We start from the raw sequence: 21,268 nt of genomic DNA, 5'->3' as shown, positions 1-21,268 counted from the left end.
TCCCTTTGAACCTGCTGATGCTACCTGCCTCTGTGCCCTTCCCAGAGCCTTTTCCAGGCTGAACAGCCCCAACTCTCTCTTCCTCACAAGGGAGGTGTTCCATCCCTTGGATCTTCCTCGTGCTCCTCCTCTGGATGCCCTCCAACAGGTCTGTGTCTCTCATGTACTGAGGATTCCACATCCGGGTGCAGTACTCCAGGTGAGGTCTTAGCAGTGCAGAGCAGAGGAGCAGTGGGTTACATGGCATCTTAATGAGAATTTGGATTCTTTTCTGAAGTCAGTAACTAGTGTTAACCATAAGCCAAGTGATTTAGGTGGAGTGTTTCCTTCTGCAGGAGAAAGGAAATTGTTACTGGAAACTCTTTGAAAAGGCTTCTGTAGGTGCCGTAAACTAAGGAGACCAAACATTGCATTTGTTTTTGAATCACAGTGGGTGGGAAGCAGAAGGCAGGGGATAAACAGAAGGCTGGGGGCAGTGAGATGAATGCCACAGTTAATTAGGTACTGCTTTGTCAGTTATGGAAATAAATACAAACTGATGGTGTTCCTGAGGCACAGGACGACTCCACTGACACTTTTGCTGTGGTAATATAAAACTTTGCTCCTACATATTTAAAGATCACCACAAGATACGATGGTGACCATATTGTTAAATGTGTTTAGGACCTGTTTCATTAGATGTCTGCAGCGCCACCTGGATCTCCTGTGAAGTTGGGGTGAAAACAAAAATGTGAGGGTCCATGTAGTGAATTTGGTCAAGTGATGAAGAATACTGGTGAGTTTGGTGGATCGGGGATCTGTCCTGTAGTCCTCTCTCTTCCCACCTCCCCCACAGCACCAGATACAAACTGATAGCTCGTGGTGGATATTCACCTGTTACTCTGCCTAAGGCAAATGCAGTAAGTATGTCAACAGGGGAAAAAACTCAACCTAAGCAAGCAAGTGGTATTTTTAGTGCTGTTATGGTTAACGTAGGAATATAATATCAGGCATTGGTGGCTGTAAAGCACAGAAGCTACTAAAAGTTTAAAAAGTGAAACTGGGGTGTGTAAGGGTGACTCAAAGTTTAGGGAAATGGGTCTCTGTATTGTAGTGATGTTCACCTAAAACTGCCTTAATGGGAAATGATATAATGAGGCGCTGTTAACATTCAGCTCTGCAGGCTGCTAAATTAGAAGGATGTTAGTTGAGGTTAGAAATACGGTATGCATTTCTAACAATGAAGTGAAAATATATCTCTATCCATCCCTATATATATTTATATATATAGATAGATATATCAAGAGAGAGGGGAAAAAAATTTAACAGTGGTTATTGTAGATCTTGCATGGAAATTTCATATTATAAATGCTATTTAATGGCTTTTCCTTAGAGAGAGTGCTGTCAGAATGAATTAATGGGAGCTTTGAGGGCTTTGGATCGATCATAGGGAGTTTTTTGAGCTTCTCAACAAGAAGTTAATTCACAAAAAATTATTTCCTAAGTTTATTTTGAGGGTGAGTTTTCTGCCTAGTTGCTCTTGAGGGGGTGGGAAAGGAGACAGAGATCCCAGCTCTGTTAAAGATTAGAGGAGCATATATCCTCTAATAGCAGGAAGGTAGCCTCTGAGGCAACTTTATGCAGGTTTATTCCCATGAAAGCTAAAAGCTTGTATTCCTAAATGACTCTGGTACTGGTAGGTGAATAAGGAAATTACATCTTTATGCTGCGATATTCCTTGTTTGGTTGGAAGGGTGGCTGCTGGATGATGTTCTTTGCTTCCCAGAGCTCGTGGTCTGAGGCTCCTCATGTGCTGCAAGCCTTTATTCTTTGCTGGAATGAGGGATCAGTTCCTAAACTGAGTATCTGAACTGATTTCAAGGGGGCTCTGCTGGGTTGGAGTCAGTTGCTGCTGCAGTAAGGCAGGATGAAATTTCATGTGGTCAGCTCCTTACCACAGCTCTGGAAGGAGATCAGTGCTGCAGCCTGGGTAAGCTCTGAGCCTCTGTCCTCGGCCGTGGAGCTGTGTTCTCATCTTACTGTGAGGTAAGAACACAGAGCTCACAAAATATTCCTGTTTTCAGTGATTAGATGTTACTCTTGGAAAGAAGGATGTGAAGTTGTGGCTCGATTTCCAGGAAAACATTTGAGGAGAGTCTGCAATGCATAAATGCAATAGTTCCATACAGATTCTTTCAGTTTTAATGGAAGATGAATGACTTGGAGTGCTGGATATCATAGGGAAGGCTGTCTGGGAGTGCATCTACAAAGCCTATGTGGGGATTGCACTGCTCCGAACCATTGAGTTGGACTCAATGATCCTTGTGGGGCCGTTCCAGCTCGGGATTTGCTGTGATCTCAGTGGGTACAGAAGTAACCACAGTATTCCTTCTTTACAGTCCATTCCTTTCTGCTTCTCAGTGACTTCATGTAGGTAACTCCGTTTACTTAACAAGACTTCTAGGTAATGAACTTGTTCTGTAGCACCTCTTACATCGTTACAGCTTCTTTCCTGTTCTATTTTGGTCATCTGTGTATACTGTGAAGGAAACACTGATTGGAAATGACCTCTTGAGGCCATCTACGTCATCGCCCTGCTGTCTGTCTAGGATTAAAATCGGCTTTAGTTGGTCTATTTTACCTTTCCTGGCAATGTGTAAAGTTTGTTTGCTCACGTTCCCAGCAGCAGGTGTCCCAAAGTGCTGACATTCCTGTACGCTGTACTGCAGCAGAGGGACCGTCCTGGCAACCCTGCTGGATGTGGCTGTGTTGTGTTTTAGGATCGCTGCAGAGATGGCCTTGCACTTTAAGTGCTATATGTGCCTGTGAGCTCTGCTGTACTGAGTGAGAAATGGGGGAAGGCTTGGAGACTAGAAGAGAGCATTTAACAAGGAGCAACCTTAGTGCATTGCAAAGTCTGCAAGCGTGTAAAAGCAATGTGAAATTAGTAGTCAGCTAAATGCACGGTCTCAGTTTACTTCTCAGTGAATGAAGTATTTAAAATGCTGCCAGAAGCCACTAATCTGTTTTCAGTATTAGGTGTTGAATGAGACACCACCGTATTTGGAGAACAAGCTTAAAGTTTTAAGCCTGAAAAGATGAGAACACACTGGAGAGATAGGATAGACCCAAAGGTAAGGAGGGTCATGGAGCTAACCTCCAGAATGGGGCTCTGTAACTAATAAAAATACAGGATATAACAAACATTCCCTTATTGTTAAATATCCAAACAGGCATTAAAAGCCCCCCCAGGTTGGTATTTTTGTTTGCAGTTGTGATAGCATTTGCTTCATTTTCTGCTACTATGAGTTGCTATCTCTGTAGCAGTTGGCATTTTCCAGAGTTAAGATGCATTAGCCTATGGAGGACCTTGGGCTTAATGGACATGTTTGAAAAATATGACACAAATAACTCATTAAGTGCATTTGTGCTATTTTCAGTTGACTGATGTGACCTTCGGGTTTCACTTTCTTTTCTACTTGTTTTTAACTCGCATGTGTCAATTTATCTTGGAAGACAGTCTCTTGTACTTGGTTGTATTAGAGGAATGTGCATTTGCAGGAGCCGTGCTCCTCCCAGAGGTGCAGCATCTCTCCAGTTAATGCACTTACAAAGCTATTTTGCAGCATAACGTGGAAGTACTAAATCATTACAGTTGTTGTCTTAAATATAGTATCAGTGCTGATCTTGCAGGTTCCTTTGGCTCCGTCCCACTGTAGTTCTTGGGATCTAAGGAAATATTAATGCAGCTTTTAGTTTTGCGTAGTATATCAAATTCTTGGTTTTCTTTAAGAGGAATGTAGAGATTTCCTTCCATCAGTGTAGAGAAATTATGATTGAATTCAGTGTTTTCTACCCTGCAGTTTGTTTCTGTTTGTGAGGGTGGATAGTGACAGGACAAGGGGGAAGGGAATGGTTTTATATTGAGACGGGGAGGTTTAGGTTGGATATTAGGAGGAAGTTTTTCACTTGGGGTGGTGATGCACTGGAACAGGTTGCCCAAGGAGGCTGTGGATGCCACATCCCTGGAGGGTTTTTTCTCCCAGGAGAAAGCTGTTCAGTGTACACCAACATTCAGTCTATACAGACGCTTGGGCAGAAGGCAGCTCGGGGCTCTTCCTTCCTGCACACAACGTATCTCCTTCCTGTCAGGGTTTCTCCTGTCTGAAGGCATTCCTTACCACATAAGCTAGTTCTGTTCATAAGCAGGCAGCACGTTGAGCATCTCTGAAATGCAGCATGCTCGCTGTGTTCTGCCAGAACATGGCATGTGATGTTTGCTCTTTTGGGTGTCCTCTTGCTGTTTTTAGTTTGCATTGTTGAGTATGTTAACACCGTGTTTTGCTTCTTTGTTATTTCTTCAGAGAATGAAAGTTGAAGTTATGAGCAGGATTAAGATTAAGCCATGTTATTTCCCTTATTAAGTGTCAGAGCTGTGACCATCTGCCCTGATAATCTCACCATTTGTCCCAGTTGCTGCACCTGTGGATAAAGTTCAGTTTCTGCACAGCTTCTGTACCCAATACAAGGATTTATTACTCAGCGCTGCTGGCCTCTGTTAAGCAAGGAACTATGTGGACCCTTCTTAGGCTCAGCTCAGTTTATTATTCATTTTCTTTCTACTTGTTTCTTTGCCCCCACTTGTATTAATTTCAGCTTTCGTTAACCTCTTGATGTTAATCTCCAGTCCTTGGCCTCATTAACGTTTAACTTCTGTGGTCTCATTCTGTGTGCGTTTCAGTTTCCTTTTTGAACCCTGACTGGCACCTTCCATCCCAGTTAGGTTCCCATGTGCTGAGTTGACAAGTATGTATGAAAATCAGGCAGAAAGAATGAAATGAGTTAGAAAGGACGTGATAATCTGTTGGTGTATTTACACTTACGTTTATTCTTCTTGAGGGTATAACTTCTTAATATGATTTATTTAAACTCTGAGACAGCAGTCTTTGTAAAGTTAATTGCTACTGAAGGCATCCTTGACACTAATTATGAACATGTTCATCAGCTGTTGTGCTTCTCTCTTACAAAGATCCAGCTCTTCTAGTTTTGCTTCTTGTGTTCCAGACCTGCTTGTTTGTGAGCTTGATCTTTTCTCTCAAGGGTTAAACATAAAGATAAAAACAAAAACATCCTCTTTGTATGCAGGGGCTAACAACAGTGATGCTTAACTTTGGAACTGTAGAGGTGGTAATAGTGAAATCTCTCTGAGGCTTGAATTTGTATGTAGTGCTCTGCTGTAATAACTGCCCTCATTACTTAGTGCCTTAATCTTTACTCCTCAGCTAGGTGGGCAAAAACTTAATCTTGATAATAAACAGGATGAGACAAGTGAAATGCTCTTGATTTGCACTTGGCGTACCCATCATGTAGCAAATTGCTTCAGATAACGTGCTTTATTAAGCAAATGCAGCCTTGCAGAAAAGTGATTAGGCTAATGTGGTTTTAAAGCTATTTTTCCTTCTCCTTCTAAATGCATTTCTTTATTGTTACAGAGATTTCAAGACAATCTTTGCCGGCAGGTAAGTCTGCTTCTTTCCTTTATGTCTTGATCTGACAGCAAGCAGAACTTGCTTGCAATACAGTAATACTCTTACATAACCAGAGCATGGGTTTTTCTTGGCACTGTCATGGTACTTCATCATGTGGGCACCTGGGGTAGTGCTGGGGTCAGTACAAAGCCTGTCGAGGTACAGACATTTTTATATTTAAATGATGGATTTTGGCAAGAGGAGGAAGAAACCAATACAAATTGATGCTATTGTTAAACATTAATTATATCACATGCATATTTAAAAGAGCAGAGTGTGTGATAAAGCTGTCAGAAAGCAGCAGTACTGGTGATGAATCCTCCTGCATGGAGATGGGAGGTTTATGGCTGGGAAGGTGTGGGTTCTTGTTTTGTTTGTAACTTCTGCATTAACAAGGCTGCTCTGGAATCATCATCACGGTTCACTTGGAGTAAAAGCTGAGCAAGTTTTGCATTGGCTGTTTGTTATCAAACCTGCTGCCTTTGGTGCTTACTCTGCCTTGGTGATTTTCCTTGTGGATCCTGTCTTCTGTGTACTTTTCCTGAATTATGCTTCACATCCACAAGGTGTCTTTGGTTGGATATGTGAATTTCTGAAATGCAGCACTTTGCAGTCATCCTGAATCTGCTCTGGATGTAGCTGGTGGATCCCATTTGAATCCAGCAGGTGTTTCAGTTAAAAGCTTGACAACTGATGTGTTGTGCAGTCTTTTCATGAGGCTGTTCTGGGGCAGAATTGTGCTTGTTCGAAGCAGTGAAGAGCACTTTAAATGGAGGACGAGTTGTTTATTTTCAACCTTAGAATTATTTTAGAATGCTAAGGGCAGTTGTCAAGCAGGCAGCAAGGTGGGGTATCTTGGAAGAGCAACTACCTGGCATTTAGTTAGGCTTGAGGGAAGAGAGCAGATCTTATTTTTCTGAGTTTTCATTTGGGACTTGAAGATTTGGTCTGATGCTGTGAGTTTGAGTCTCAGTGAGATTATTCTTTTCAATTTGTGAAGGGGGGGAGGGTGTCCTCATTGTATTTCTTAGCACTGAATACTGATAAAGGGCAAATAATTGCCCAAGATTTTAAAATGTTAACTTCGATTCTGCCACAAGATAAGGAGGCTTCATATAGGCTAGAAAGCCTGTATGATAGACTTTGATTGTAGCAGGGATTTGACGTATTCAAAGATAAGCAAGTTAAGGGAAATTGTTCTAAAACTTGGTTAAAGTATTGTCAGAAGAATAGAGTATATGGAAAGGAGGCCCACAAAGGTCTGACTTGTCCTGTGGCGTTACAATGGCTTCATTAATGGCCGTGATGATGGACTTAATGCGCTTATTCAATCTACAAGTGACAGCAGTATAAAAAGGGTTGCAAGCACATTGGATGATGGGATTAAAACTCAACAGAAATAGGCTGGAAGAATAAGATGAAAGATGCAATGCATTTGAATAAAGATGAAGTTCTGCATTTAGATGGGAAGCTTTAATTCTGTAATGAGAACTCATTCAAGTTTTGGAGAACATAAGTTTGTTCTGGGTGCCACTTTTAACAGTGGACAATAGATGTCACTAGAAATGCTCCCGCTTCCTCCTCCTGCTTTCTTTTCTCACTACTCAATTTCATATCACAGTTCATTGGAGGGCTCTGCAGTGTTTGAACGCTTTACAGGAGCAAGGAAAACACTTGAAATAGTCTTCATTATAGTATCGTCCTTGAGGTTGTGTTGCATATAAACTTGTTGTGGTCAGTGGTGTACCAGAGTCATCCAGAAAACTTCCTTATTGCTTTGGTTTTATAGCAGTCTTCTTGTACAATTGATTGTGTGCAGTTGAATGCATTAGTTGATTGGGCTGCTAATCCAATCATTAAATCATTACTGGGGAGTTACCCTGCATTAAGCCGTATCACTACTTTGAAGTCAGTAGGTTACTTGGACGTTTTACTGCCTGTAAATTGGGTCCCTGGGTATGATTGTAGAGTTTCTGGCATGCAAACCATTAGGGCCTTGGAAAGCAATGTGTTAAAATACCGTCATTTCACAGCCAGGCAGAACCAAGTGCTCCTGTGTGTATTTGAACTATCTTTGAATGTGAGTGTGCTCACAGCACGCCTGGTGGAATGAAAGGCCAGTTTTCTGTGGTAAATGCTTTTAATCTTTGTTGGTGCTGTTGGGATTAAAACCAAGTCTTCCTGGATTTTGTTCCCTTCTGAATTTATAACAGGTATAACTGTTTGTTGCAGGCGGGTTGGACTAGATGACCTTAAAAGGTCCCTTCCAACTGAATATCCTTTGTCTGTGTTGCCTAACTTCAGATTTTCAGCATGTTTGATGTCCATGTGATGTTTGTTGGGTTTTTTTACGTATGGCATATCATTTAGTTTGGCTGTGTATGTGTGATACCTTTGTTATCTTGAAATAGGTTTGGAACTAGTTTTAGTTTCATGTGTTTGTTTAGGGCCAGAAAAGGAAGAAATGGGGTAGTGCATCTTCAACTCTGCTTAGATATTGCTCAGCCTGAAATAAAAATGCATCTGCATTCCATCTCTTGTTAGTGTGTTCCTACAGAAAATCTGCTAGTTATCCCATCAGTTAAACCAGATTAATCTCATGGCACCTTCCAGAGAAACACTGCCTCGTAACAACCTGCTGCTGCCTTCCCTCTTAACTGCCAGATACGGAGTGGGTGTTTAATGCTGTGCTATGAAGTTAGGTCTTCCTTATCCTAGATCAGCATCAGCTGTGATAAATCTGAACGTAGCAACTTGAAATGCAGTGTTGCTTTTCAGACGCGTTTGCTGTGTCTTTGGTTATAGTTTAGAAGAGGTGCTCATACCAATGAAACAACACAGAATTAGTGATTTTTAGTTGATAAAATGTGAGTGCTGTTAATTCAGGATAGCAGTCTGTGTGCCTCTCAAAGTTCAGAAGGCACAAGATGGCTTTTTCTTCTCTTGATGTGACTTCATAGCTTTGATTTCTTTTCACCATCCAATGCTGTACTGCAAAACTCCTGTTCCTAATGGATGAGAATTACTGCTTGTAAAGCTTAATAAAGAAGCTTTCCTTGCTATTGTATTCAGTCTTCCTATTTTAAAACTTTATAGCATACCTTTAACAATCATCTGTGCTTGTAAAATACCATTTCTCTGTACTATACCTCTGACACTTGTAAAGCAATACGTTTGTCCTTGGTCTGTTGCTGTTTGGTATCTGGCATTTTGTACTGAATGTTCTAGGGAGGTGGGAGAAGACAGCTGAAATATCGAAATTTAAGTGTTTGCAAACCTTCATCGTGTGACTTGCTTTGCCTGTTTTGACTGCTTTTCTGACACTGCCCTTATCCACCCTTCCCTTGACTCCATCCATATTTTGTAGCTGGTGTCCACACAGTTCAAAAGCATATTTTGGATACAGGGATAACTTTCTTATCAGTGAGTCTGACATGTCATAGAGTTGAGATACTGATGTATATTAAATATGACTAAAATCTATGTAACTTAGCATTTCTGGGTGTTTTTCTTTTCTCCTTTAGAAAATGATCTTGTTAATCTTCTGTGTGTTCTGGCTAGTCTCTGCCTGGAGTTGCTGACCACAAGCCATTGAGTCTGACAGTCTGGGCAGTTTTCAGTTCATCTTGCTGTCCATTTATTTAGTCTATACTTTGATTTCATCCATAAAGATGCCATGGGAGACAGTGTTGAAAGCCTTTCTGAAGTAAAGATTAACCATGTCTTGTCCACCAGGCTCTTCCTTCCATCATAGAATTCCATCAGGAGTGATTTCTCATTCGCATGTCTGTGCTGAATGCTTATGATCAATTTGTTACTACTTGTATGTTTTGAACGTGATCTGTTCATCACCTCCTCAGGGAGGAAGGGAAGGCTTGAACAGCCTTTAGTTACCCAGACACTCCTGTTTGCCCTTTCTGGAGTTCTGCTTGAAGTGTTCATTCCTCAAAGAGGATCCCTGCCAGAACCACCTTGGCAATGCCAGCTGCGCAGCCAGTTGTTGACCCACAGGATCCATCTATTCTTCATCAAGCCCTTGCTTTTCTCATCAGTGTCAGCATGAACAAAAGGATAAATTCCTGCAGCATCAGCAAGCTAAAGGCAGACTTATAAGTAATTATCATAGCTAAGTTAATGAGTTTATTGTTCCATGCTGAAGACATTTCATCAGCATAATGGTGAGTATTAATTTGATAGTGTTTAAAGGCAACTCTGCCATTTAAACCAGCTTGAAATGCTACCACAGTCTGGTTTGTTTATTTTGAAATTGGTTTAGGACGTAACTGGATTTGTTATGACTCAGAAAATACAAGACTATATAAACTTAATTATTTAGAAGCAGAGAGAACCTCCTTCTCTTGTAACAGTGTGAGAGGGGTGGAAGGGTATCTACACTGTGTATCTACAGGGACGCATTTGGGAATCTGTTTTAAAAAGAGGATGTGCAGTGCTGATGGGGGGTATTCTGTAAATGCAACTTGGATGCCTCTGAGCATTCCAGAGTTTTAGTAAATGGTAATAAATTCTAGGTGGAGATACTGTGAGGTTTTTGAGTGAAATGCTATTCATGTAAATGCTTAAAGAACAAAGAAAAACGCTTTATTGGGTGTTTTGTGTATCTACTCCAAATACTACTTTAATTATCGAGCTTCTAGAGGTGTAAGGAATCAAGAACACTTAGGATGAAGAGCAGCCTCCTTCATTGGAGGGCTATAGCAGTTCCGTTGCTCCGGTGACATTCTTGTGTCTTATTCTTGGGCACTTAGAACCGGTCTGCAAAATGGCCTCAAGTTGAGAAACTCACCTTTTGCTCATTGTGCGTATATACATGTAGAGAAAGACAGAAGATGAAGGAGAAAGAAAAAGGTTTTGCTATAGAGAAGAAATTTCAGTATAGAGTACTGAACTTCTGGAATTGAAGTCAGGAGAACTGTGAGTAGTGTGGCACTCCCAGCCATTGGTGTAGTCTGCTCTGAAGCTCGAAAAGTGACATGTGATGCATTTATAACTTGATTTATGGCACAGTGACACGACTGTGTGAAAGACTAGGGAATGGGAGCTGATAACATGAAAATGGAAAGTCCTTCAACTCCTGCACTGATGTTCCTGTAAATGTTAGCAAGGTGGCTGATCTCTTCAAAAAACAAATGAGGTTTGAGGATTACATTGAGGATGCTTGTTACACTGTGAAGTGTGTTAGTACCTAAGGTGGTGGTAGCAGCAAATGCAAAGTCAAGGGAGGGTGAGGATGGCAGTATTACTGAAAAAAGGATTCTGGAAATCAAGTTGGAACTTGAGTGATTTAGTTTATATAAAATATTAGTTGTTAGGGTGTTTTTTGTTCTGTAAGACCTGAGATGGGAGCGGCCTGGGATTGTCTCCCAAAATACACATCAACTTGTTTCAAGTAGAACATTATGGGCAGGAGGAAAAACATTACATGGCTGAACTCTTCTCAAGCTTTGTTATAAGTTACACCCGCAACGATCATAAATAAGACTATATGATAATTCTTAGTGTAAAGCTGCATTTATGAAGTTAACTAATAGCTATTTGTTCTATTAGTTAACTTTTATTAGTGCTTTAGGTTTTCTTATGGGACGCTAAGCTAATAAATGTCTATTCTTGTAGCAAACACATTTTTCCTCAATATTTTATTCCTGAAAGAAGTTTGTATTAAATGCTCGGGCTTCCATTAGTGGGCTAGAATAGAATTATACTTGGGATGGACATAAGACTTCTTAAATTCTCAAGATATTAACTGTGGCACAAGGTTGTTTTCCAGATTGTCTTCTTTATACCTTTCAAAAAGAAACAGACGTCTGAAGTTTCTACTTAGTCTCCATTTAGATTCATTGCTATAGTACTTATAGTACTTATTTAACCTATTAAGAATGCAGTTTAATGGCTTTGTCTGCTGTGTACATCCATCTCAGGATGCTTGAACTTCTCTTCCATGTTAGTTTATTACATTTTAATCCTTGTTTCAACAGGGCAACATGAGGTTTAGCTGCCTTCTGTTTATGCATTCAGTTATTTGTCTTATTTCATTCTTCTCATAAAAAAACAACAAACCCAAACTTGAGTGCTGTGCCTTGGTTGAAAGGCATCAAATAGGGCTGTGTAGATTTAATGCCGCAGTTTCTTTGGAAGTGGTTCTTGACAGCTCAGTACTATGAAACAGATGAGTTCTTGGCCTTGTCAGATGCTGTTATGTGCCAATAGTGTTGTTCCTCTGACATTTGCCAATGTAGGTCATTCAAGTTTCTGTCAGGTTTTTTAGTGTTCCGTCTCCCATTGCTAGAAACTGGATATTAATTTAATAGTAATTATTTCCTTATATTTTGGCTCCCAAAACTGCACCCGATGCATGAGATGAGGCTGTACAGAGAGAAATAATCAGTGCCTTTACATGGACTTGCCCTCAGTATTTCAGTGTTGCGGCTGGTCAGCTAAAACAATTTGGGCTTTGTTGGGTGGTGAGATTGCGGAAGCCTTCTTAAAACTGAGCAAAGTATACTTGTGTTTTCTGGGCACTTTTCATACCAGTGTACAGGCACTTCAACAGTTAAACCTCTTTGATAGAACAGTGCTGACAAGATGCTGTTCTAATTGGACGGACAAATGAGGCTATTTAAGGTGATGGATTTTGCATTGTCCTCGTGTCACTCAAAGCCTTTTTTTTTTAACCTTTGATCCCCATAGCTGAGGAATGAGTACCTGAGTACCTGAGGAAGTGGTCCTTGAAGGTTTATTGCCCTTTTCATGAGGCAGGGAGACATAAAAGAAAGTTCCTGTAAAGGGAAGGGCACCTCTTGGTATATCACTGCAAAGGGGATTGGCTAAACTAAGATAGAGTGAAATTTCTTTTGGCTTAGCTACACCTGTCTCTACTGGGGGACTGTTTTAAACAAAAAGTTAAACTCAATTTGTTGCATTTTTTTGTCAGCTTATTGGTTTATATTCCATTTAACTGCATTTAGTGACTTGAATATCTGAGGGAGCAGCTAATGTTATATTTGTGCTTTACGTAATGCTGTGAATCTTTGAAAATTACATGCTTTCTTCTGGGGTGCAGTGATACATAAATTAGACACAACTTGTAAACATCTGTTTAGCACAGGTTTTTTTTTTGCTAAGTTGTTGTTCTAGCTCTGTATTTAGCACATGAAGAAGAAGCTGGTAGGACAAGGGAAACAAGAAGTCCAGACTGCCATTACTGGAAATTTACTGGACCTTTAGTGGCTGCATAGCTTTCTTCCTATTGTGTAATTGGTTATTAAGTAGATCAGAGGAAAGGCTGCTCAGATATGAACAGACACTTAAGACAATTCCTAGTGTCACATTTCTTAGTATGACGTTTCTCATTTTCCTTTGAATTTATGAAGGTGGGTTCTAAGGAGCATCTACGAGGTCAGCTGATCCACTTCTGATCCCTTCTGCTGAACAAAACAAATGCTTGCAGAGTTTGTTTCCTTTAGACAGCATCAAAGGGTTGAGAACCTTTCCTCAAGATACTTTCTGTTGTGGTTACTCCATAAACCACATAAATCTTTTCTCTATAAATAGAGGAAATGTTATCAGTCCAGTGGCCAATCTGAATAGCTTACTCTCACTCCTGTGCTCCCTTCTCCACATCCAAGAGAAAAACAGTGCAAAGTGATAAGCATGAGGAGCCTATCACGAGGCAGAAATATCACACTCCATTTTGCTTTAAACAAACGAGCAAGGTATGTAGGGTTGGATCTTTGCACCTCTCACTTTAAGTCCCCATGGACTGGACTATCACTGCGTGGAAGCACTGGGATTGTGAAGGGACTTCTCAAAAAGCATCTTGAGAACAGTAGCAGGTGTTTGTTTTGTTTTGTAAGCCTAGAATCCAAAGAAGCAGAAGACTGGAATTAATGCCCTAAGGAAGGGGTAATTTTAAACCATGGCACTGACTTTATATTTTTTTAAGCTAAGACTTTGAGAAAGTGAATTGAAGGAAGTGGGAAAGTATAAGGAGATGCTGTGACTTTCATGCTTGTGGATTAATGCAATCTGTATTTATGAAATAATAAAAACAGAACTATCCTAATGGTCCTTCTAACTGTTATCTTAACACTGTGGGTCAGGGCACTGCGTGTTGTCTCTTGTGTTCCTCAACATCAGAGGATTCTTTGGGAAGGGGGAGGGGGGAAGTGTTGGGAAACTTAGCAATACTTTCCTTGTTTCCTGTCTCAGTGACCAACTCTGTTTGCCTTCCCCACTCCACTACTGTCCGTAGGCTGAGACTGAAAGTGAAAGTGCCAGGTTCCATCCATGTCAGCTGTTCCAATGCCATGCAAAGCAAGGTCAAGAGGTATTTTAGTGATAGTAGGTAGAAAAATCCATGAACATTAAGGAGGATTTGTGTCTCAAGAAAAAAAAAATAATCCAAATACTATTGTAAAATGCTCAGGGAATAGTAAATCCAGTTTATGTGGTAATGGCTCTAATGGTTAGAATGTGTTACTTCAAAACAGTTCTTTCCATGAATTATGTACATGTATTTTATTAATAAAGCTTACCAAGTGGTGAAGGATAACAAAAAATGCAATCTTTGATTATTTTTATTTGCCAGAATGTCTGAAACAGACATATTATATATTATATTAATAATATAATATTATATATTATATATAATATTATATATAATATTTTAGATCTTAGAATGAATCTGTTGGTTTTCTATGGGTTGCAAGCACAAGAATAGTAAACAGCAAAATGAATGCAGTGAAGGGATGTTTGTTTTCTGTCTTTTAGATGAAATATACAGATCTCTTCACACGGGGGGGTGGTGATGCACTGGAACAGGTTGCCCAAGGAGGCTGTGGATGCCCCATCCCTGGAGGCATTCAAGGCCAGGCTGGATGTGGCTCTGGGCAGCCTGGTCTGGTGCTTGGTGACCCTGCACACAGCAGGGGGCTGAAACTGGATGATCATCGTGGTATCTTTCAGCCCAGGCCATTCCATGATTCTGTGTCCTTGTCCATGATTCAGCTGTCCTTTCCTTCCCAAGACTGCTCAAACTTGCCAATTGGTTTGATCAATATTTGATGAATAGATACTAACTGACGTGGAAGTAAAATCGCTCTTCAACCTTCTATGAGGCTTTGTTTTTGAAGTTGGCTTTGCTATGAGACAGGACCAGCCCTTCAGGCCAAATTAAAACAAAAAATAATGAGGAGGAAAAAAAAATAACTAAAATTTGCTCCTGCAAATCACAAACCATCAACAACCCGAAGCTTTGGGGTTCCAAACATAATTCAGAATATCAAATCCAAGCATCAGGCTTTTGTTGTACTGAAAACTGTCTGTGTTGTTGGCAATAGAAAGGGTGTGTTTCTACTAGATAACTTCTGCACCAAGAACGAGAAAAGTAATGTAAAATATATATGTAATAGTATCAAGGAAGCAGTGGGCTTATTTTGAATTTTTCTATTCTTAGTGTGGAGTATAGGTGAAATTATACAAACATCATATGGAAATTGTGCCATACTTGGTGTTCATTTTGGAGTGGGATGTTAAAGCAGGAGAGTGTGTCCTAGATGAGTGACCACAATGAGAGCTGCAAAGAGCAGACAGTGTCTTAGGCTTTAGAGAGCTTAGTCCCTCTTTTTGTTCTGTGTAAGACCCTTTTTTAATGGTCTGGAAGAGACACAAGCTTCACGTTTTGCACCCTCACGCTCAGACCAAACAAACTTGGTGAAAACGGGGGAAGCGTCTGCAGCTTTCAGTTCTGAGCCAGAGCAAAACAAGGCTGATGTGCTCAAGGTCACGAAGGAAGCCGGTGGCTGAGCTGGATACGGGAAATCAGTTTTCCTGCACCGCGAGCTGGAGCAACAACCGTCCTCCATGAGCCTTCCGCAGCCACCGCTGTAATGAGTTGTGTTCCTGATACTGCTGGGACAAAATAACTCACCCTGTTCTTGGGAGCATTTGGCTGTCTGTGCAGCACTCGGGCTTTGAAAACTTGCCTGGGAGGTGGGGGGAGACATCCAGGCATGTCTTCAACCCCTTTGGCTTTCTTTATCCCCAGAAAGAGCTTTGTGCCTGAGCGGTGATGCAGAACATCGGACGGCCTGCTTGTGGCCTGGGGTTTTTCTTTGTGTGTGCGACTGTTTTCTCTTTTAAATATAGAAGAAAGCGGCGCTTCTAAAAAGCAGCAGCTGTATTTATTGAGAGTTTCGACACACACCACTGTAGCCCTGCAGTGTTGGAGTATTGATCGAAGACGTGGCAGCACTATGGGTAAAAAAAAAGCAGTAATTAAATACACACTGTAGATTAGTTTGTGCTGCTTTCAAGTAGGCAGGTAGGTTAAGTTGAAGGCTGTTAGCATGGGATTAATTCCCTTTTGCTTATGGACCAGGATAAGCTTTGTGCCTTATTGCCGTGTGCTGGGAGGGAGGAAAGATTAACACGTGGAGAGGCTGAGCTGTGTGAGTCATGTTCCTGTTGGGTTTAATGTGTGTTTCAGCAGAGCCAGCTCACACAATCATAGAATACCCCGAGTTGGAGGGACCTGTAGGGATCGGTGAGTTTTATAACGGGTAAGGCAGGTATTTTCTTTACTCCCACATCCATCTGCTGCTGTGTATAAACACGTGCTTGTCCAGTATGGACACTCAAACGTTTAAAAGGCAAAAAAAACCCCACTGTAAGTAGCTCTGAGGTTTTGTGCTGCAGGTTGAGAGCAAACTTAGCGCAGTGTGACTGCGGTGTGTGCCTGTGTACACTCGCACCGACCTTTGCCTTTCGAGCAGAAGTATATAAAGCAGCCCTGACACGGAGAGCGCTGCTGATTCATCAGCGGCATCGGGTTTGAGGGATCTGGGGGAGGGGGGGAGATGCTTTACGTTATCTTTGTGGTTCTTTCTGGTTTATTTTCCTAATGGCTTTTGCTGTGCTCTTTCCAACGCACCCACGTACGACCAGGCTTCTTTCAGCCCCGTTTCCCGGCTGTAGAGCAGAAGCAGGTGACGCTGTAGGGTCGGTCGCGCTCCCTCCTTAGTCGATGTGAGTTGTAGCGCTGTGAGCTCTGCCCACCTCAAGGGCTCCGGACGGGGAAGCGCTCGCATTGCTGCCGGGCGGATTGTCGCAGGGACGTGCCGGAGCCGCTCATTGTTCTCCTCCCATTGTTCATCCCGGGGCAGTTCCTGCAAAGCAAACGCCGGGGGGGGGCTCTGCGAGCCGCAGCGGAACAAAAAGCGGTCGGCGAGCGCAGCTCCAGACATGACCCGGGTCAGGCTTGATTTACAGCTCAGTCGATTCGCGAAGCCGCTGTCAGTTCTGTAAACAGGAGGCTGCCGGCTGCATTGAGCAGAAGGGAGAGATTAGCATATTAATGCGGAGCTCGCTAATCGCCTCCCCTTTCCTCCCCTCCCCGCTGAGGGAAGGAAGGGACGGACTGGCAGGGCACTGCCTGCTCGGGGCTGGCCGACGATGGAGGCAGCTCCCGTTCTCCTGGCGGCCGCGGGCGGCTGCAGCCCCGAGCCCGAATTGGAGGCCCCCGGGGACCCCCGGCACTGAGAGCGAGCGGCCGGAGCCGGGCTGCAGCCCTGCGAGCTCGGGTGCATGCTGCTGCTGCAGGGGGGGGCAGGCCGGCAGGCCCCGCAGCCAGCAGGTGCTGTCTGTATGGAGAAGAGCGGCTGCAGCCCATTCCCGATGTGCTGGGCTAAAGGTACGCGTGGTCTGCGTTATTTAGCCTTCCTTCTCTCTTTAATTTAATGTTTTATCACCTATGAGTATTTTCCCCTTTCCCCTCTTCAATGTTCTGCCTGTGAATATCCCTCTTTCCCTCTTGAACATTTTATCACGTATCTCTCTCCCAAGCGATGCTCACCTGTGCAGTTAGAACAGGGAGCAGTCACCTGGATTTTCTTCCATCTGGAAAATGTCGCGTTTTTCTCTTTGCTTTCAAAAGCTGTTGTACTGAGCTCTGTAGATTTCCATTCTGAAGGCTTCACGACTTTTGTTTTAATGCTTTAAAGCACCGAGTGTGATTCTGCTGTCAGGTACCTATTGGAGGGAGCTGTGAAGTGGCAGTGTTTCCAATGGAAGGCACATCTCTCTTTGCTGGAGGTTTTAGAACTTGCAACCCACACCATCCCCCCCTCCCCCCCAGTAATAGACGGTAACTAGCCACCAAGTATGCATTTATTACAATAAGAGGGTTTGGCTTGAAATTGGGGCTTAATAATAATTGGACGGAAATGTTTAATTTATTCACAAGATTATCTTGCTTTGCAAAACACCAGTATTGACAGTATTGTAATCCAGACAGTAGTTGTGTGTTGGTGTCGTGGCTGAAAATATCCATACAAAGAAACAGCGCTGAGATTCAACTTGGCATTTTATTAGCGGCCAAAGAATCAAGTATTTCTTACACAGAGAACAAAAGTGGGAGGTTAACTATTGCTGGCTGCAAGCCTGACTTTGCTCATGTCCACTTTCATTTCAGTGCACTTTGTTTTTGGAAGAGAGGCAGGCTGTGGAGTGTTGCATCACTGTGCTCTTGGATCATAGATAGGCACTGACTTTAGGGCAGAGGTGGCTGGGCCAGGGTGGATGTGGTGCTGGATGGCAGGTGGGTGTAGCTGCTTGTGAGCTGCCTTGGGTAAAAGCAGACTGAATGTACTTCATTCTTAGCCGTCTCCTTACTTTCAGGATCCATGCAGGAGTATTTGGTGCTGTCTTTGTTTAGTGTGCTTTCTTCATGTTACTGAAATGCCGGGGTGAAATTAACCAGTCTTTGCCACACGTGGGAGAAGCAACAGAATGAAATCAACAAGCATATCCAGTGTTCTGGTGATGTCTAATGAACTGCAGAATCTTGTCAGCTCTGTGTGGGTAACAGCAAGAGTGGCTGGAGTGGCTTTATAGCTGAACCAGAGCTGTTCTTTGCCTCCATAAAAATCTGTCTGCCAGGATTTGCCCAGAAGGGGTAACAACAGTACCTGCTCCTGTGCATGGTAAACTGGTAATGGAAGTATTGGATGAAGGTGGGATTCACCTCCTTGGGATACAGTGAGAGTCAGAATGAAGTTTCCTTAGAGAGAGAAACTTGTGTAATGTACAAATAGCGAATAAAATACTTAAAAAGGGGTGTGGGGGGGGAAGGGTTGTTGCCATCTGTTGTTCAGAAAGGCTGTTTAGTGTGGGGGGATATCAGTTTTCTTCCTCCTGCTCCAGCGCTGGAGGATCAGGACAGCAGGGCTAGCTGCTGTTTGTAGAAGATTGCAGCATTGGGCCACTATAAAAGGTATTGATTTTCCCCCCACCCACCGCAACAACTGAAAGGAATGAAAACCAATCCCTCCCTCTTCCCTGGTTGCTTTACAGAGGGTTCTCAGGACATAACTTCTGTGGTGATGTCTTATCCAGCCGCCTCCTTCCTGAAATGGAGAACGACCGTATAATCTCTTCTTATTCCTCCTGGGGGGGGGAGAAGGGGGACAGGAGCAGTTATGTAAGGACAAAGGCACGGCATCTCTGAGCCTGCCAATTGTGGTGATTTTCTAGAAGAAGCGACTTACCATCCTCCAAAGAAATAGGGCAGATGAGAAATGGCTCGTGCTGTATTTGTCACTGAAGGTGGCCGTTCCTTAGTTGATGGATACCCCCCGTACTGTTCACCAGCGTAACCTTAGGGAAATGAAACAGATCTGGCCTACTTTGATAAGGGCTGTGAGATATCTACAGTCAAAGAAAGGTAATATATTAATGAGAGCAACGTTTGGATAACGTTACTCTAACCCTCGGGTTAATCTCTTAAAGCTTCAGTTTAACTGCAGCAAAAATTGATAAAACTTTAGCAACTATTTTGTAACGTCCTAAAAACGTGATCTTGATGTATTTATTATATATAAGATGTCACTCTAAATGGTTCCTTTTCTCTTTAATTGTGATGGATTAAGCTTCTGGTGTATTGCATGCATGTGATCTTGAAGCAAGTATTTGTTACTGAATTATTTCAAAGCATTTTTGGACAAGTTTGTGTTCACACATATTATGCTTCTGCTCTTTTTAGGATAAACCTAAAATCTTCCAGCTCTGTGATAAACGTGGGCTGACCTAATTGCTGTTAATTCTGTGTGCTCCATCTGTGGGACTGCACCAAGGACTGAGATAGTGCTTGCTTTCTTTGTAAAGTATTTGTGCAGTTTGTGTTGCCAGGTTTTGCCTCCTCTTTATGCTAGCGTCAATGCAAAGTAATGTTTGTGAATTTGATAACTCAGCTTGGATCTGCCTATTCCAGACTTGAGAATATTTTCATTGGCAAGTGAAGAGAAAGTGTGGATTTTGTTTACCGGCACATTTCTTCTCAGGAAGTAAGTCTGTATTGCTTTCCTTCAGTAGTGATAGGATTAAGATGGTTTTGGCTGCTTCTTTCCTCCCACCATCCTTCCCTTGCTAAGTAATTTGAAACTTGAAATCTCCCTTCTTGTGAAATAAATAGGTTCAATCTTGGTCAGACCTTCAGTGAGTGCTACATTGGTGTCTGGGTCACTGCATTTCTTCCAGCCAAGTACTGAAAATGTGTTACAAGGGAAGTTTTCTTTCCGACTTTAAAAGTAGATTAAAATTGCCTTCAATTTTAGCAATACTTATATCTTTGTGCACCAGTGGTAATCTCACCAAGCTTATAGATACTAAAAGCTGTAGGTGATGTGATGTATTGTGCTTCAGATGCTTTGCTTGTAGCATTCCCTCCCAAATTTTGCAAGGCATACCATTTTTCCTGTACCAAATAGATGTAAATCGAGCAGCTCAGAGTAATTGGAAAGCTCTGCTGCGTATCTATAAGTTACCCACTCTGAGGAGGAGGAAGTTGCTTTAATATCTTCCAAGTGAAGAGCTGTTTAATAATTCACAAACAATAAATTGGTGTGATGTGAAATGCATCACGCGTGAGTAGTCAGGGCAAAGTGATTGCAGTTATTGAATACTGCCCTTAGACTAGGAAAGGTGCTGCTGTCTTCAGATAACTGTAGATCTGTTCCAAACCCTGTGATGATTTTGTTTGAAAGCCAGCGATGTTGTGAAATGTATTAAATCCACCAGGAAGGAGTTTTACCCCATTTATTGCAGCCTGTTAATGTCGCAATCTTCTAGAAGTGATGAGCAACTCCAAGTTAAATGGTTATTTTCTGGTAAACCTTGTGATTTCAGGGAATGTTCAGATGGGACCTGCTGGTGATGTTGAATATAAGCCAGGTTTTGATGCATAGGAGAAAAGTTCAGTGCTTGCTCTCCCTCATTCCCATCTTTTGAGTCTCTACTGTTCTACTAGCAGGAAAACAAATGATAATTGTGGTCATGCAGAACCTTGGTGTTTTAGATGCTTGGTGATGACTGCAAAGGGATGCTGGTAGAAATGGTATAGGAGTTGCTGGTGCTGGGAAAGTAGGTTGTTATTTAGGGTAATTAGTCTCTAAAACATGAGTTATCTTGCATTTGAAAAGCAGTGTCTGTATAATGTAGACAGATAGTAGCCGTGGTGCATTAAGAGAGAAAACAGCTGGGAAAAGAAGAATTCAGTCTGTCATTTGACAGTTAACTTGGTGCACTGACTGCACCAGCTGATGTGACACCATAACCATATATTTCCAAACTTCACTGACTGGCTTTGTACAATGTGAGAGAGTTAGATGTTTTACATGCACTTAGATGCAGAAATGTGGGTATGAGAATGCTGATGCGTTTACATGAGAATGGTTGCTCCTTGTTCAAAG

General features: G+C 42.1%; 1 protein-coding gene across 4 annotated transcripts in view; it reads left to right on the top strand.

Moving 5' to 3' along the window:
• PTK2 (protein tyrosine kinase 2) overlaps positions 1 to 21,268 on the top strand; it is a 151,784-nt gene that overhangs the window by 25,626 nt on the left and 104,890 nt on the right. For 2 of the 4 annotated variants that reach the window (XM_032442923.1, XM_015856383.2), the window contains exon 1: positions 16,940 to 17,214. The exons of 1 other annotated variant lie outside the window; for it this stretch is intronic. In XM_032442923.1, the coding sequence (XP_032298814.1) occupies positions 17,109 to 17,214 (106 nt within the window). In that variant the 5' untranslated portion in view covers positions 16,940 to 17,108. Of the gene's footprint in view, positions 1 to 5,471; positions 5,499 to 16,939; positions 17,215 to 21,268 lie in introns of those variants that run through there. One more of the 4 variants, XM_015856385.1, reaches the window with a different exon arrangement.

Source organism: Coturnix japonica, chromosome 2 (assembly GCF_001577835.2).
Source record: "Coturnix japonica isolate 7356 chromosome 2, Coturnix japonica 2.1, whole genome shotgun sequence".
NCBI lineage: Eukaryota > Metazoa > Chordata > Aves > Galliformes > Phasianidae > Coturnix > Coturnix japonica.
The sequence above is the reverse complement of the archived record's forward strand: the minus strand, read 5'-3'. Positions and strand labels throughout refer to the sequence as shown.